The sequence below is a fragment of the Pleuronectes platessa genome, chromosome 22 (assembly GCF_947347685.1).
Source record: "Pleuronectes platessa chromosome 22, fPlePla1.1, whole genome shotgun sequence".
NCBI classification, from domain to species: domain Eukaryota; kingdom Metazoa; phylum Chordata; class Actinopteri; order Pleuronectiformes; family Pleuronectidae; genus Pleuronectes; species Pleuronectes platessa.
Window position 1 is genome coordinate 1,145,111 of NC_070647.1, and position 18,035 is coordinate 1,163,145.

At 39.9% G+C, this 18,035-nt stretch overlaps 2 protein-coding genes across 2 annotated transcripts; both read left to right on the plus strand.

Moving 5' to 3' along the window:
- Nucleotides 1-2,174: 2,174 nt before the first annotated feature.
- On the plus strand, nt 2,175-3,621 carry LOC128429150 (SCAN domain-containing protein 3-like). Its single transcript, XM_053415435.1, has 2 exons — nt 2,175-2,777; nt 3,073-3,621. The coding sequence occupies exons 1-2, from the start codon at nt 2,175-2,177 to the stop codon at nt 3,619-3,621; spliced, it is 1,152 nt and encodes a 383-aa protein (XP_053271410.1).
- A 908-nt stretch (nt 3,622-4,529) lies between these two features.
- sult4a1 (sulfotransferase family 4A, member 1) lies at nt 4,530-15,587 on the plus strand. Its single transcript, XM_053415292.1, has 7 exons — nt 4,530-4,698; nt 8,051-8,181; nt 9,048-9,128; nt 10,287-10,413; nt 10,537-10,631; nt 12,893-13,031; nt 15,475-15,587. Exons 1-7 carry the CDS (start codon nt 4,530-4,532, stop codon nt 15,585-15,587), a joined length of 855 nt encoding a protein of 284 aa, XP_053271267.1.
- Nucleotides 15,588-18,035: the final 2,448 nt, after the last annotated feature.

An 18,035-nucleotide genomic window follows, 5' to 3' on the forward strand; every position in this document is an offset into this window, starting at 1 on the left:
TGGCTGTTATATTTCATCATCTGAATGAACTGAACACACGGATGCAAGGCCGAAATGAAAACCTGCTTACAAGCACTGATAAAATAAATGGATTCCGTTTAAATGTGCAGCTCTTGCAACAACATGTGCAGCGTGGCAACCTTGAGATGTTCCCACTCACTGAGAAACGGCATAATGTCAACACTGCTGCAATGTGTGAGGTGATAGGCACACATTTGAAAACTCTTGAGGAGAAGTCATTTTATTTCTCTTCAGCCTTCAAAGAATGCCTTGACTGGGTTAGGGACCCATACAGCTCAGCATCAGTTGCTGGAAAGGACATGACTTTACAGGAGCAAGAGGAACTCATTGAACTGAAACAAGATCGTGGTTTAAAGCTAAACTTTGCTGATCTTCCTTTGGACAGTTTTTGGTTATCTGCTGCCAAGGAGTTCCCCATTCTGGCCAACAAAGCTATTTGGACATTGCTCCCATTTTCCACAACATATCTGTATGAGCTGAGCTTTTCAAGCTTGACTGCGATAAAAAATAAAAACAGAGAGACACTGAGAGCGGTTGAGGAAGAGTTTCGTGTGTGTCTGTATTCCATTCCTGCCAGGATATCAGTTTTGTGTTAATCTAAACATGCCCAGGTTTCACACTGAGTGGGTATAAATACATTTAGAAACTATATGTATTATATGTACTGTGTGAGGCCATAGAGTGTCTATTTGTGTAATTCTGGTTGGTGGTGTGCCCCAGGATTTTCTAAATGTAAAAAATGTGCCGTGGCTCAAAAAAGGTTGAAAAATCACTGCCCTAGGCAACCGCCTATGTCGCCTGTACCAGGAGCCGCCCCTGGCCTGATACTGATGATTAAAAAAATTAACGTGAACTTGACGTTTACTCACGTTCATCATATGAAAACTGAATCGTTAAGGTCACCGTTCGCAAAAAATATGCGCAACATGCACAACACTGTACAGGGAGCCACTGCAGAGGGGATGGAGAGCCGCAAATTGCTGACCCCTGGTGTAGGCAGAATAGGAGTATGATTACTGAGGTTTATGATATTATTACAAATATTAAAAAGAACATGAGGCCTTTGATAGTTATTTGAGACCAGGTTAGATATAAACTTAGTTTTTGCTGATTTTACCGCTTTCTGGTATATACCTTACTATTGTATACAGCAGTCATACTCAAGTAGCGGCCCGCGGGCCAGGCCCTCGAGCTGTTTTGAAAAGTTTTTTTAATTATTAAAAAATTAATTATTAAAAAAAAAAAAAAAAAAAAAAATCGTGCTGGGCGCTCTTATTTTGAAACCGCGCGCCGCGATCTCAATACGAGGCTGGGGGTTGCAACGATAAACAGATAGCACTCCAGCCCACAGACGCTCCAGCCCTCCCAAACTCGAGGCAGACAGTCCATCTCAGCAGCAGTCAGTCACACGTATACCGACCGGAGCCGTAATGGCATGCTCCAAATTTGCCCCAAAAAGAAAACTGGACAGCGAAAACCGCCAGTTCCAACCAGAGTGGACAGAAAGGTTTGCGTTATTTCTACCACCGTCCAGCACTCGCCCTCTGTGCTTAATATGTCAAGAGTCTGTCGCGGCAATTAAACTTAGCAATGTGAAGCGACACTACGAATCAAAACACAAGCATTTTGAAGAGACATTTCCGCAAAACTCCGAGATCAGAACAACAAAATTAAATGCTCTTAAAGCATCATATCAATCATCCAACCGAATCCTCCACACTTCTGTGACAAAGCAGCAAAAGGCATCACAGTGCTCCTTTAGAGTAGCGTGGGTTTTGGCTAAGCACATGAAGCCCTTCACGGATTCAGAGGTAGTGAAAGAATGCATGATTGACGTGATGGACACGTTGCTTGAAGGCAAAGAAAAAGATGAAATGAAAACAAAAATTCAACAAATCCCACTGTCTGACTCCACAGCATGCAGACGTACTGAAATGCTGGCTGATGATGTTGCAAAGCAGCTGTGTGATGGAATAAAAAATGCAGAGTGCATTTCCCTTGCTGTGGATGAATCCACTGACACTAATGATAAAGCTCAGTTGATGATATTTGTGAGATACTTTGATGAGTCAAAAAGAGAGTTTATTGAAGATGTGCTGGGCATGGCAAGCCTTTCTGGGCAGACGAGGGGTGAAGACATTTACAATGCAATAATGGCAGTGCTGAATGAAAAAGGAATTGATGTGAAGAAAATTGTGTCAGTGGCTACTGATGGGGCGCCATCTATGATGGGCAGAGAGAAGGGACTAGTTCAGCGCCTGAAGCTTCTTCACCCTCAACTCATTTCATACCACTGTATAATTCACCAGTCCATCCTTTGTGCAAGTCTTGGAGAAATCTACGCCGAAGTCATGAACACAATGATGAAGCTGGTCAATTTCTTGAGAGCATCATCTGCACTACAGCATCGCTTGCTGCGGTCATTCCTGACTGAGGTCAGTGCTGAATTTGATGACTTGCTTTTGCACAACAATGTCAGATGGCTGAGCAAGGGCAAGGTCCTGGAGCGGTTTTGGGCCATTAGGAATGAACTACAACTATTTCTGTCACAACAAAAAAGTGCAAAAGCAAAACTGTTCTTGGATTTCCTGCACAATCCAGAAAAGATGGAGGCTGTGGCATTTTTGACTGACATGACATCTCACATGAATGACTTGAATCTGAAGCTCCAAGGGAATGGCAACACTGTATGTCAGCTGATATCAGCAGTGCGGGCATTCCAGAGGAAACTAGAGCTCTACAAGGGTGACTTACAGGTAGGCTGTTTAACATTGGCTGCCACACATCTTTATTTTATTATGCCATTTTTGTCATGCCATTTTAAAATAATAACAATACTACTACTACTAATTACTATTACTACTACTACTACTACCACTACTACTACTACTACTAATTACTATTACTACTACTACTACTACTAATATTAATAATAACAATAACAACAACAACAATCATCATCATCACCATACTCATGATCAGAATCATTGTCCTAATAACAATAATTTGAAATGCCAATAATAATGACTATTTTTTTATTGTTATGTACAGGAGGAATTGCTCCATTTCCCCAAACTTTTGGAGCAGACCAAAGAAAAAGATGCTCATCAAAAACACATTGCATTTGTGGAGAAGATGATTGAGAACTTCAGAACAAGATTTGATGACTTCATTCTTGGAAACCAAATCCTCCTGTGCATTGGAAACCCATTCCTTGTCAGAAATGTGAGTGAGTTCACTTCAGAGGCGAATCAGGTATTCCCCTGGATCCAAGCTGCAGCACTCCAAACTGAGCTGATTGACCTGCAGGAGAATATCACACTGAGGGAGACTCAGTGTGACGTCATCACCCTGTGGACAAAAATGGTAACTGCGGCCAATTTCCCCCTGCTGAATAGGATGGCAGTGCACATCCTTACAATGTTTGGATCCACATACAGATGTGAATCTGCATTCTCAAAAATGAACTTCATCAAAAATCTGTACCGGAGTCGCCTAACCAACGAGCACGTGCATCAGTGTGTCTCCCTGGCAATCACACCATATCAGCCCAGGTTTGAAGCATTGGCCAAAGAAAGCAGAGGCCAATTCTCCCATTAAAGGGGACATGTGAGAAATGTGAAATAGTTTGTTAAACAAAGCACAAAAATGGGCTGTCTGAAGGCTTTTTGTTTTTTTTTTGTTTTTTTTTATCTTGAACAGGGTTATGTTTGGTTTTATTTAGTTATTTTTTTTAATATATGCCCAAATTAAAATTATATTTTTATTTTAGGAAATATATTTTTTTTTTAATAAAAAGGAAATGTTATGTTATAAAATGTTGTAAATGTTATACATACGTTATGTTATGATACGTTATCGGACGTACACGGTCCCAATAAATGGCCCCTTGAGTCACTGAAAAAAATGTTTGTGGCCCCTCATCATTTCTACTTGAGTACCCCTGGTATACAGTATTAATGGGTATTGATGGATCTAAAAGGCAGATAGTCATCATATAAATACTAGGATTCTGAAATAGTACTGTACTGTACTGTACAATCCTATGATAATGGTAGTGGTAACATACCAGCATGATGCTAATTAATTCTATTAACTCAATATTATAGAGACAATCATATAAGTCTAGGCCTTGTGTATAAATTATAATAGCACCTTAATGCTACTTGAGTATATATCATAGGATATTCAGCAGTCTCGTGTTGATAGTGTTTACTGGAGCATGTAGGTCTGTGTGATGTGTTGGGAAGCATCCTCGCCCCCGTGAGAGTGGTGCTGATGCTGTGCCTCGTGTTCGCGCATTACATCATTTATCTCCCGTGTGATTGGCTGTAGGTCAACTAGTCCTCCTGCCGTGCTGCATCCACCAAGAGCGTCCTCAACCCGAAGACACTGTTTTTATTCGGTCTCCTCATCAACCCCGTATTTTATTTCACTGGATTAAACGACAACACCCATCGCCTGCGTGTGCACGCTGTCGTTTTGTACACTGGCGGCTCGTTTGAACGATGGCCGAAAGCGAGGCAGATACGCCGAGCACGCCGATTGAGTTTGAGAGCAAATACTTCGAGTTTGATGGAGTGCGGCTGCCGCCCTTCTGCAGGGGGAAGATGGAGGAGATCGCCAATTTCTCCCTCAGAAGTAGTGACATATGGATCGTCACATACCCGAAATCAGGTAAACACGCGTGTGTGTCTCCTCTCTGCACGGGGCATTCTATCTTCACGTTTATTCTCGGGTACTTGCTCTGTGCTTCAGCTAAGCCTGCGGGTTTCTCCTGTGATTATTCAAGTTTGACAGTATCAAAAAAAGTTAGGTTGCAAACCGGCTAGTGCTTGATATTTAACAGCTTTGAGTTGGTCACAGTCATATTTAGGCCCGTGTGACGCTTGTGCAGCTGAACTACATTTTATAGGCCCGTCTCATGCTTTCAAAGCAGCACTCCAGCCTCCGCTTCACGTTCACAAACCGTCAAACCTATTTAGACAAAGTAAATCGATTCATGATTGGTTGTGGTGAATCGATGAGCTTAGTCAAATGTGGCATCGTTCACCGCGGAGATGAAAGACAGGAGCGATGTTTACATTCAGTGTCTTTGCGCAGCGTTGCGCGGTGCCTTGCCGTCCGCTTGGTGGGTCTGATCATGTGATCGCCAGTTGGCAGCTGGAGCTCTCTGTCACTGCGCACAGGAGGGCAGAGGGATGTGCGATTATTATCATGGGAATCATCTTTCATGTTCGCTCATCATCTCAGTAGCATGGCAACAGCTGTGTGTCGCAGACGAATGGCAAGTAATTACAGTCAGTGATCATCAAAGATCAATTTCATCATGAGAGAAGCTTACTGATGGGATTACGGACAATCATGTTAATACAATTTAGCCATCGATTATTAATCTTGCGTCAGCTTCAATTTCCATTAGAACACACAAAGCAAATGACATATTGCTAAAGTCCATGAAAAACAAACAAACAAACATAGTGAATCTGCTTAAAGAAAAACATGTGTAATGGGTTGTGTGACCTCACCTTAACAGTGTCAGTGTATAATTTACAATGTGCCGGGAAGGTGCCAAAAGCCAAAAAGTAAATTGAAATAAGAAACAAAATAGAGGAAGTGAGTGAATGAATGGTGAGTTGATTGTGATACATCACCCCTTTCATGCAGAGAGGCCTTGTGCTAACTGTCGACAGCCATGATTCATGTAGAACATAGTGACCCACAGGCTAGCCGAACATAGGTTGCGTCATCTATTGGTGTTCTGCTAAATTAATGCACCAGACTTGCATTGTGGATTTATTGTGATGATGTACAGAAGCACAATTTATATTTGGGGTCTGGTTTTCGATCCTTTTGATATTGCCTGACAATTTGTCAAACTCATAATTCTTAACTATTCTTTACATGACAACCACAGTATGGTTATGCCAGGCAGACAAAGGCATGTATGGTGAGCATCAGGCAACTACAACACATAGTTAAAGCTGCACTGAAAATGTAATTATTTAAACAATGGATCAAAAGATGACATAATAAGATGAGTAGGGATGTTGCTTGTAGTGACATAGCCAACAGAAATTCAGACATTCTGCAACTCAGCTTTGCAGAGATTTTTTGTTTCATTTTGTGTCAAGTAACAAACATAATTTGTAAATATACACATAGTTTGTTATTTCATTTACCATTTCAGCTTTATAAGGTGACCCAAGAGCAACTGTTGCAAAAATTTTCCTGCATGATAGTTCCACAGCGGAGATACAGCGTTGCTATAAAGGTACTTCTGAATGATGGCACTGGTCATACACTGCAAAATCGATGTGTTCCCATGTACATGAAAGATGCTTCTGTAAAGCTCTGGTTTTCTCCACAGCAGCATGGATGAGTATTAAGAGTGTTTTTAACGTGTGCGAGAGGATATGCTTTGTTTGTTTATCTACTCTAATGTAATCAATCAATCAAATCCGTGACATTCTATTCATATTACCCATATTCACAAATAATGCTTTATAACTGTATGAGATGCATCATCCTCTGTCCTTAACACTTGACTACAGTAAAGAAAACCTTCTAACAGAGGAAAAACATAGAAACACCTGGGAGAGTCACAAGTGAGGGATCCCTTTCCAAGATCGACAGAAGTACAATAGATCCAGTTTGCTTACTACGTAGTACAAAGACGGGGAGTGGTTAGGGAGTGGTTATTGGTGACTCTAAGTTGTATAAGAAAGCATGAATGGTTATTTGTGTCTGAGAGTCAGCACTGTGATATGCTGCTGTTAGCCAACCTCTTGCCCAATCGCATTGGCTCTAAATCGGAATTAAAGTTTTCTTTGAGAACCTTACATCATTTAATTGGTTTCACTGCCAGCATGTGGTCAGCCTGAGGCCACTTGATTCCTGTCTCCGAGTAAGAACAGTCAGACCTTTTCACATCACAGAACATTGGCGAACTCATAGGTTGATAAAATCTTTAATCAATAAAGCTGGTGTGAATGGATCAGACTCTGATAATATGGCAGTGACTGGTATGGCATGAAGTAATCTGATGGCAGCCTCCATTTAGTTGTATTATTAGCCTCCTGTTCTCCAAAGAAATATTTCGATTATTAGATTGGACTAGTACACTTAAGGATGTTTACAAGCCAGAATGAGTCATGGGGCAACCACCACGAACATTGGAATGGCAGAACAGTATCCCAGTGCTCTGATTGTTAGAGGGTCTCGAGAGCAAGAGTTTTCAGAGAATGGAGAAATCCTTTTGCCTACTCCTATTAGTATCTTTATGAAAGTTATGGATTCTCATTGAAGGGAATGATATACAGTACCCTTGTCAGCTGCTGGAGCTGAACATTACCAACCCAGGTGCGCTTGAACCCACCAGTGTTGCCTGTGAAAGAATAAGTCTAAATCTAAACACAATGAGAATATATGTAACTAACACATTTATGTCATGGAAACAAAAACAAGATTATAGTCAGATCTTCTCTTGCCTGAATGATGACGGTCCTACTTTAAAAACATTGACTTATATGTATTTACACAATTTTTCTGCCAGCTGTCCTTACTGCATTTGGCTACAACAACTGTGTTGCTTTTAGTCTGGATAATGTGATTGCACTTAGTTTGTTCGTTGTTGTGAAATATACGGCTCTGCTGTAAGTACATTTGTTCCTGTCTGTGATTGGTCAGTCGCAGCAAACACCGCCCCTTTTATGTGCACACGCTCATACCTATAGCATGAAAACTTAGGTTGACTTAGGCTGGCTGCGTTTGGGTTAGAGTCCTGTAATTGTAGACTATCAATGTGCATACAAAATATATATTGCTTCCTACACTTACAAACATGCACGGTATACTTTGCACCTGTGTGCCCACTTAAAAAACAAAGTTAGCGCAGTAATATCCAATGAGGTTTTTGAAACTTTTTATTTTGTATTGTCTTGTTTTTATCAAGTTCAGTCCCTGTGTTCACAGCAATCCAATCAATTTTTTGATTTTTTTATCCTTGTCCTCTGCTCTCTCCCCATAGGCACCAGTCTGCTTCAAGAGGTTGTGTATTTAGTAAGCCAGGGAGCAGACCCAGATGAAATCGGCCTTATGAACATTGATGAACAGCTGCCGGTCTTAGAGTACCCCCAACCTGGACTGGATATCATACAGGTACAGTGATGTAGCTGAGATCAGGTTAGCATCAACCAGTACCTTAATTATTACAGGACGCAGGAGGCCTGAGCTACTGAGAGATTTTAGATGAAGATTTGCTGCCACACATCGTGCTTATGTGCGAAACATGACAAAATGCTGGTTACAATCTCTGTTTGACAAAAACACAGGCTACTATAGGTTGATTTAAAGTGAGGCCATATGCTAAACTCTTTTTCTTGATTTATTCAAACATTAAACATTTTAATAAAATATATAAAACAATGCAGAGTCAATGAGTGCAAAACAAATTTTATTGTCTATACTCTGGTGTTGCTTTTTTGTCTGTAAAAACAACAACAGGGGTGACATGCTGTCCCAAACTAGGATTATGCCAATCAATTTAAAGATATCAACCTTTTTCCGACACTGCATTCACTCAGTAGGTTAGACTCTGTAAAATGCATAGGAAATGGTCTGTTACTTTGAAAATGTTTGTGTAGATCTGGAGGTCAAGGAATTATTTCGCGCTTTCTTTAACATTGCAAATAGGACGTTCTATAGATATAGATCTATATTTACCCATAGTCTTGTTTCCATTGTAAACACGGATTGTCCTCGATATGGATGATTGATGTCATGGAAGTTCATCCATGTAATTTGAGCTACTCTTACGGTCAGAAATAAACAGGATCAGTATGTTTCTTGAGAGAAAAGCTTTATCTTGTTTTCCCAGAAATGTATGTACAGTTACAGTATATAGTATATAGTATATAGTCTTTTAGGAGATAAGAGACACCTGCTATCACCAGAGACTTTCTGCTGGATGATAAGAAAATGGAAGAATACAGATTAAAGTACTGACGTGTCTTATTTCTCGACAGGAGCTGACGTCCCCTCGTCTGATAAAAAGTCACCTTCCCTACCGATTCCTCCCGACAGCAATGCAGCATGGAGAAGCCAAGGTCAGCCTGGACATTACCACACTGTAGCCACACATTTTTCTTTGCCTGAAGATGTTAATTTACGCATTTAAATACATTTAGATGCAGGTGTCAAATATTAACAGACAGAGTTTTATTGCATTTAATTCCATAATGTTAGTTCAGGCAGAACATTGACGTCACCCACACAGAACTGGCTTCAGTTGGTTCATTTAATCTGACTGCCTTTTTAAAAAAAAAAAAATTTTCCTTGTTTTTTTAATATGTGGTTCATACTGAATACACCATTACACAATTTATGATCGAAGTAAGAAGAGAAGAAATAAAATATACACAATTGAAAAAAAAAACCAATTGGCTAATTCCTTTATTTTGAATTAAAGCAACAGAGTTACTCAAAGAAAACTAATTCTTATCAAATCTAGACGTAACATGTAAGAAAGATGTCAAATCTTTTCACCTAGCAGTACAGCTACAATATCATGACATTTATTGCTATTTGCAAAAAAAACTCATGCCACTGCTATTTGCTGTTCATGTGTGAAGGTGTTCGTACTGTTGATTTTATTAAGATCTAGTTTACATGTATGTTAAAGGATAAGGGTAAACCGCTGCAGAAAGATCCATGTTTATGCTCTGATTTGTAGAAGCTTATACAAACAGCTGAGCCAATTTCCCCTAAAATAACTGTGTAATCATCGGAAATAATAAATTCTTTGATGAGTAGTGTTTTCAGTACTTTTTTTGGTATGGAACTGATCATTTTAATGCAACATACACACGTGTCTTGCTGCCCATATCACTCACCAAATATATGAAACAGTGAGGAGAATTAGTCGAAGTTGAATCTGATATGAGTCCTCACATAACCAGTAATAATGCGCGCTTCAAGCAGCCATGACACCAAAAGACCTTTGTTCAGGATAACAAAGACTGAAATAGACAGTGTTTACATGACCTCACCAGCCCTCACCTACAGCAGCCTAATTCTACAAGACTGTTCTTCTACAGTAATTCACAGGACTCATAATTATCAAGATCTCGAATTTAATATATAGCGTGCCTGGAGTGCCGTTTTTAAGAGATTTGGCACTATACGAATAAAATTGATTTAAACATTAATTCTGAGGTAGTACAGTGTGAGCCCTGAGTGACTACTGTATGTGGGTTTTCTTGTAGGTGATCTACATGGCTCGCAACCCTAAAGACCTGGTGGTGTCCTACTACCAGTTCCACCGCTCTCTTAGGACCATGAGCTACCGGGGAACCTTCCAGGAGTTCTGTCGCCGTTTCATGGATGACAAGTGTAAGTATGTAAGTAGGTTATTGGAGGACTGGGTCACCGTGACCTTCCACCTTGTCCAGTTTTCTCACTACTGTAAGCTCATCTAGGTTTATTTTTTATTTTTTATTTCTGTCTCTGTCATAGTGGGATATGGTTCCTGGTTTGAACATGTTCAGGAATTTTGGGAGCATCGTATGAACGCGAATGTCCTCTTCTTGAAATATGAAGATATGTACAAGGTAACATCATCACTGTCTCCTGTGCCTTTTTTGGTCTCTGTCTCAACATTCTCTCTTAACATAATGTAACATTATGTATGTCTTAACTCAGTAGTCCGTCGTCTGTAAGAGTTTCAATCTTAGAATGTATTTTTGTGATTCAGATAGGAAGTGAGTCAGTACAGCTTTTCAGTGGAACTGCTGTACTGATATTGCATGTGTGTACATGTGTACCGTGCTGCTGCTTAGTATGAAGTTACTTTTTAACCTCTATTCCTTCAATGAGCATACATGCTCTTTACCCTCGCCCTTGAACATGTTATTTTCTGTACCATCTTTGACAGTGATTACATTGTAGTCCTGCCTTGCCAGCATTGTGTTCCACATTTGAAATATCACAAACCTTTCTCAAACTAAATCTAAATAGAGTGATTCATGTTATATCACAATTTACTCAAACTTTTGAAAATGTAAAAATTCGGATTTTTAAATCTGCTGTAAGGCCGACTAGTGCCCAGGTTTTCACTTGAATACAACAAATGACAGTTGTTAAGATGCGATGATAAAAACACACAGCCTCATTTTTTTAAAGATACTCTTAGGTTGGAGGAGGTTTGATTGTATAACCTTGTGCTGGGAGCAGTTTCTAGCAGATCCAACATTTTGGTCAGGTGCAGTTTGAGCCGTTCCACAGTCTAATTTCCCACATGGCTGCTTTCATGAACTGTTGTGAGTCAGCTTGTTCTGGTATTACTGGAGTGGCTTGTTTCCATGTTGTGGCTTAAACTGTAGTCTTGATACCGTGCTGTGATATAAAACCGATGTAGCAGCTAATTGTGAATTTCACCATATTTAGCACAAGAATGTTTTAAAAAAAAGTCACTATCTTAAACCAGATTTACAGCAATATTTGTGAACTTTGTCTCTATTTATTTATTTAGTAAAAAATATATTAAAGATAATATCAATGTCAAATCTTATCTCATTATCTACTCAGCACTATGCCAATGGAGGGGTGAGTGTAAGTGTTTGAGTCCATATGTCAAATCAATATTTGTTCTTTGCATTGCCAAAGGTTGTTATTTACATTATCAGACCTTCTCATGGTTACAAGGCTTGCTCACCTTTATTCTGCAGATAGGCTTAGTCTTTATTTTTCATTCACTGTAAAATCTGCAATTTATTTTGAAAGATATTCTAGGATAAATAATGTTATAAGTTGTTATCATTAATTGTATTCTTATTAATGTTTTACAAACCCACAACATAGTTAAAGTAAAACAGTCAAAATGTTGCTGTTCTGATTAAAATTCCCCAAAATCCATTAAGCCTTTAATTAAAATTGTTTACATGATGGAGTTCATGGTGTAAATTAACAGTGCTCAGCATTATGGCAATAGGCCTGTACTGTGGATTCTTTCCACACTTTTTATGCTTCCGTGCCGACGATTGCCGGTGGCCAGAGGCTTCATGTTCTGGGTTGTCAGTCTGTCCGTTTGTCTCTCTGTCCCATCCTTGTGAAAGTGATATCTCAGGGCTGCCTTAAGGGATTTATTTCAAATTTGTTACAAATATTCACTTGAACTCAATAATGAATCAATAGGATTTTGGTGGTCAAAGTTCACGGTCAAGGAATCCCTTCAAATTTGGCACTAACTATTCACTTGGACTCCTTTGGTGGTTAAAGTTCCAAAGGTCAAGGTGTGAACTTGCATTGTTTTGAACGTAATGTATCAGGAGTGCTCAAAGGAAATTTCATTACCTTTTCACTTGGACTCAAGGATGACCTTAATAGAATTCGGTGGTCAAGCTCATAGGCCTTACGTGTCTGTGAATGTTTTATAAAAGGGCCGCCCGAATGGGATGACATTACATCTAGCTCAATTCACTTAGGCTCTGATTAACTGATTCGATTTCGGTGCTCAAAGGTCAAGGTCACGGTGGCCTCAAGAAATATGTTTTTGGTCTTTTGAATGTGATATTTGAAAACTGCTTACGGGAAATTCATCTTTTGTAACTTGGAATAAAAAGACAAAGTAATTACGTTTCAGTGGTTAAAGGTTACAGTAGTTAAAGGTCACAGTGACCTTATATAAATCTGGAAAAAAGTATGTAGAAATATGTACATGGAAACTGCACCCATTGGCAACCGCAGTGCGGGAATTCTAGTCTTGAGTAAGAAAGTTGATAGTTGAAAAGATTGAGGGACTTTACTCTGTTTTTAGTGATCCCATTTTTTAGGTTTTCCATTTATTATAAATTCTCCTACCTCTCCTCCACAGGACCTGGGGACATTGGTGGAAAGGTTAGCCCGGTTCCTGGGTGTTTCCTATGACAAAGCTCAGCTGGAGGGCATGGTGGAGAGCTGCAACCAGCTCCTTGAGCAGTGCGGCTCCATGGAGGCACTGTCCATCTGCAGAGGTGAGTGGGTGCAGGAAAAGAGAACAAAGCTTGCGGCATTGCTCCGGTCCTCTGGTCTGCTAAGTTGACATACTTTGGGGTTTCTGTGCGACATCTAGGTGAAAGCGACGAGAGGATTACGTTTTCAGATTTAAAAAAAAAATGAAGGTACAATGAAGAGTATAAGAGAGTCAACCTACAAACCATTAAAGAGGATATGTTCATACTGTATGTCCAATATAACTATTGCCCACAATTCATTTTAATAAAAGAGCCCTACATTGATGTAGTATTGCACTTAACTTTTTGGTATTTACAATGGGTAAAAATGTATGTAGCCCTCAATGTGGTATTCTGATCCTTCTACTTAAATGAAAGTAGAAATAACATGGAATAAAAAAAAGTTTAATCACAGGCAAAAATGTACTATTAAGTGCTTTTAGTTGTCATCAAGACTTAAGTGCAGACCATTTATCATAAATACTAAATTTCTAATCAATTCAGTAATGTACATTTTCAGTGTTCGGGTTTTTTTTTCTATACATAACTCCCTTACATCTGGAAACACGGAAGACTAGGAATTCATCTTAGGAACCAGAGAGCATAAACAAAAAAAAAGGTTAAAAGGATTTTTTCCAAACCTAGTACTCTTAAGTTGCATTAAAAAAGTACAGTTTTTAGTCTGTGCAAATAGAAAAGACAAATGTTAAGTTCCAAGGACATACATTTCCATGAAATTGTGCAACAAGTACAATTCCTAGTAGAGGATGGGATAAATTAATCACTGTGGTAATGGGACAAGAGTCATGAGTGCCTTTCCAGAGAAAGAACATATTCAGTATCATCCAGGTGCAATTTGATCAGGCCTGCTTCATACCAGTGATGTTATGACGTGTAACGAGGCACCAGAGGCCTCCTTCCAAAGCTATTGAAAAAAACTGAATCACCACAATTGTCTTTTTCGATGAACTCTGTGTTTTATTACTGCCCAGTCACCGCATTGCAGATTAGACAAGACCTGGTAAAAACGTTGATATGATTGTCTCCTTCAATTGTAGTTGTCAGTGGAAAGCAGTGAAGTGAGGGTGGGTGGTGGCGCTGAGCACCTTGCACTTCTATATTACCCCTGGTTTTGCAGACTACACACTAGCCAACCTTTTTGGGGAAGATTGAATTTTGAAATGAACAAAAACTGGATTTCTGAATTCTACTCACTTGTAGCAGTAAGCCATACGCTGTGTGTCTTGTAATATTTTAGACCCAGTGTAATGCAGTGCCAAGTAATTTCGCCTTTTTTTTTGACTGGCTCAGTTTTCCTTTTCCTGTCTAGCATCCAGATAAATGAAATAGCACTTATGCCCCTCTGAGCATCCATCCAACTTAACAACCCTACAACCTCAGAAAATGTCCAGCAGGATTAATTGATACCCCTGACTCATCCAGGTAACACTTTGTTTTACAAGTCTTGTGGAGATTGATGCAGAAATAAGTGTTTACTTTAGGATAGGATCATTTTGTCAAGAAATCTACACAGGAAATCAACAACTGCTTATAAACCCGTCTTCCAAATTACAGAGGTCTGTCTAGAAAATGGATAATTGATCATTTAAATAATAAACCCATAAATGAAACCATTAGGTTGTCGTAGGTTATTTAACTAAGTTAAACAGAGTTCTTATTCTGCTAGGTTTGATTATGGAGAAAAGACAGGAAATCAAACCTCACATGAAATATTGTTGGTCAACAATACATTATGTACATTATTAGATTTGTGGCTCTTGGATACTGTCAAAAACTGTTGGTTCATTTTAACGCAATTATTCATATGATGGTTCATTTCGTAATGTCTTTTTACTATTGAACCCAGGATCAGTGTTTTCTCACACTCAGTTTAGAATGCTTATAGCACCGCTGTGTGGCTGCATGTTGCACCTACACCTCAACCAGCAGGTCCAGTTTGTTTGTTTTGCTTCAATCTTCTTTGAGTTTAACCCGGACTCAACCTTTTACACGCATTTATTCTCATTTTTCAGTTAGGTTTATGTTGCCATTCATGATTTTGGATTTTTATGTTTACTTATGGTTTCTGTCTTCCTTATAGTTTCTGTCATCCTGTTTTCCCATCTAATTTTGTTTTCTTTTAGTGTATGGAAGTCTGGTGTGTGGTGTGCTTTAGTCTTAGCACACATTTGGCAGTCGCTCTGATCTGTGTCACACGTGCCACAGCAGGTGAGTCATGGCCTCTGCTGCATCGTCGCTGAAGCTGTTGCTTTCAATACAAGTCATCATGCAAACATTCAAGCAGTATTTTAGATTGAACTAAACTCTTGGCTCAAAAACTGACGTCAGAATGAGCAGTGGCTTTGGACAATCATTTCACAAAAGGTGATAAAAGGTGACTTATTTTTTTCAGTTTTTAAAATGAATAAACTCTCCTTCATCTCCCTGTGTATTCTCATTGCAGGTCGTGTGGGGCTGTGGAAGGATGTCTTCACAGTGTCTATGAATGACAAGTTTGACACGGTGTACAGACAGAACATGGGCAAGTCAGACCTGACCTTTGACTTCTGTCTCTGAAGAGCGCCTGACGCCTCCCTCCTTTTATTGATCAACTTCAGTACTGTTGGCAGGTGCACACGTCGTGACATAACCTGCGCTCTTATATCTCCTCTCAATCGGTCAGTCTGAAGTTTGGATTACAGTACAAGACTTCTCAAAGAATACAATCTGCATCATCACAAATCACGCTTTTATGAGTTGACCATAACAAATCCACAATGTACAGGAGTTTATATTCCTCTATCAAGAATTAAACCAAATCTCCTCCACCCCTACCTCCACAATATGTTCCTACTGTTGTGCATGTGTATCCTGACCAGGGTTCGATGTTGTAGTCTTTGAAGGTCGATCCCAGTTCTTTGAAGCTGAATAGTAAATGGTAATCAGGTTTCAAACCATATTATCATAGTTGTGACTGAAATACACTGAAAATAACATGTTAATGTGGCTGAGCAGATGAACCGTTCAGGTATTGTGTAGTCAAACCATGTCGAAAAAAAGCATAAGGGACTGGAAACTATGTTATAAACAGCCAAAGTCTGCTGTCGTCAGGTTGAGACCACAGGGTTGAGACACAGTTACTGTTCAAATAGAGATCACCGCTCATCTCTAAGGTACTAATGGGGCTGCACTCATTCACACTGATAAATGGGAACCGAGGGTGTTTTGTGAAGTGAAGTTCTGCCGAGTTTTTCTTTTGCTTTCACCAATCAATCACTCCAAAGAGTGGACATGATTTTTTCAAAAGGCCACCCTGCTGGCTGAGAGGTGTTCAGACCGATGCCAGGCTTTGTGAATTATTCTTGGTCAGGGCCCATACCAGAGATGACGTTGCCTTGGGTGACCCGATAAGAACCCTGACAACACAGCTTCCAGGGCCAGCATCAGGAAGAGCTGGAGGACGCAGATAGGAAAGGGTGCATATGGGCTATTACCCTTTTTGAAATTTTGGAGCTACTGCTAAAATAAGCTGTATCCAAACATTTTTTTAAACATAAAAAATGTATTTAAAGCATCATAATAATTATCATAAGTTAATATGGAGAACAGCTCCTTTTAAAACATGGGAGTGAAATATTGACAAATTCTCTATAAATTCCTGTGAAAGATATCTGACACTAGCCTGGATGCCAGACGAACTTAGCCCCGCCCACAACATTTGAGGTCGGGAAGTTCGGTCTGGCATTGCTCCGTTGGGGAGAAACTATGCCCGAACAGAAGCTGTTCGGACCAATCAAATTGTCAGGGCGTGCTTTATACGATGATGGACAGATGATCAACAGTAACGTAATCAACCACGTCACCGAAGAGCGCTTGGGTTGAAATCATTTTCAACAAACATGCCTGCCGCTGGAGAGCTGAGATGTGTAGATGCTGCCATTGAGTCTGATTTAGAAGACATCGACAGCGCATTCATTTTTAAAGAGGAAAGCAACGCGTTATCGCAGCCAAGCCTTAAATAACAGCTGGCTCCCATCCACTCCCATGTTAAACCTTTTTGCGGGTCACACCGGAGGCTGAAACGCCGCACTGCGCCAAGGCTGCCTAGCGCCGTGCAGCGAGCGGTTCGGCGTCGAGTCTATTTTTTCGCTTGACGCGAGCGTGTCGCGCCAGGAAACACACTGAAAAATTATTTAAAACGATATTGATCTCATATTTTATATGAAATAAATGATCAAATATGCATCCCATACTTTGAATTCCCCTTCTGTTGTCCTGGAGTTTTCATTTTACCAATTCTACCAATGACATTATTAAATGTCCCCCTCTGCCCATCCACTACAGCCACACAAGCAGTGATAAAGATAAAAAGAGAGAGGGGGGGGGGCTACGTATTCTCCACATAGACTTGAGTGGAGAATACGTTATTTACCCTCGACACCCGACATTTAACGGAGCAAACAGCGGAGAAGTTCTTCAACATGGATGGCATTCAATTAATATTTGAAGTGGAGAAGTTCAGTGAGTTGTATGATCCTCGGAACATGTTGTATAAAGACAACACCAAAAAAGACAAATGTTGGGACGCTGTTGCTTAATGTTGGAGCAACAAGTAAGTATATGCTGTTATACTACTGGATCAATGGGTGTTATTATTAGTGCTGCCCGGCGGTTCAGCGTCGCTTCCGCATCCGGTGTGAACCCGGCGTTATCGTCATGGATGAAGTTCATCTAACTTACAAATGGTAAGAGAAAGACTGTCTGACTTAATAAATAACTCACAATGTCGTGATATGAATCAAATGTTGTAAACATAGTATCATAGGTGTCGATGTAAGTTCGCCTGAGTTCTGTTGACAACAACTATGCGTCGCTTAACATACGTCACATACTACGTTGCTTGGGTTAGGGTTAGGGTTGTAGGTCTATCCAATTGAGCGAAGAGGTATTTTTTTTTCCTTGATTCGGTTGAAACACGCCCCATAATCACAGCCCAATGGAGCAGTATCAGACTCATATTCTGAC

Coding starts and splice junctions, on each gene's coding strand:
- LOC128429150 (XM_053415435.1), top strand. CDS start 2,175: ATGGCAGTGCTGAATGAAAAAGGAATTGATGTGAAGAAAATTGTGTCA. Junction 2,778..3,072: donor TCTACAAGGGTGACTTACAG/GTAGGCTGTTTA, acceptor TGTTATGTACAG/GAGGAATTGCTCCATTTCCC.
- sult4a1 (XM_053415292.1), top strand. CDS start 4,530: ATGGCCGAAAGCGAGGCAGATACGCCGAGCACGCCGATTGAGTTTGAG. Junction 4,699..8,050: donor CGTCACATACCCGAAATCAG/GTAAACACGCGT, acceptor CTCTCCCCATAG/GCACCAGTCTGCTTCAAGAG. Junction 13,032..15,474: donor GGCACTGTCCATCTGCAGAG/GTGAGTGGGTGC, acceptor TTCTCATTGCAG/GTCGTGTGGGGCTGTGGAAG.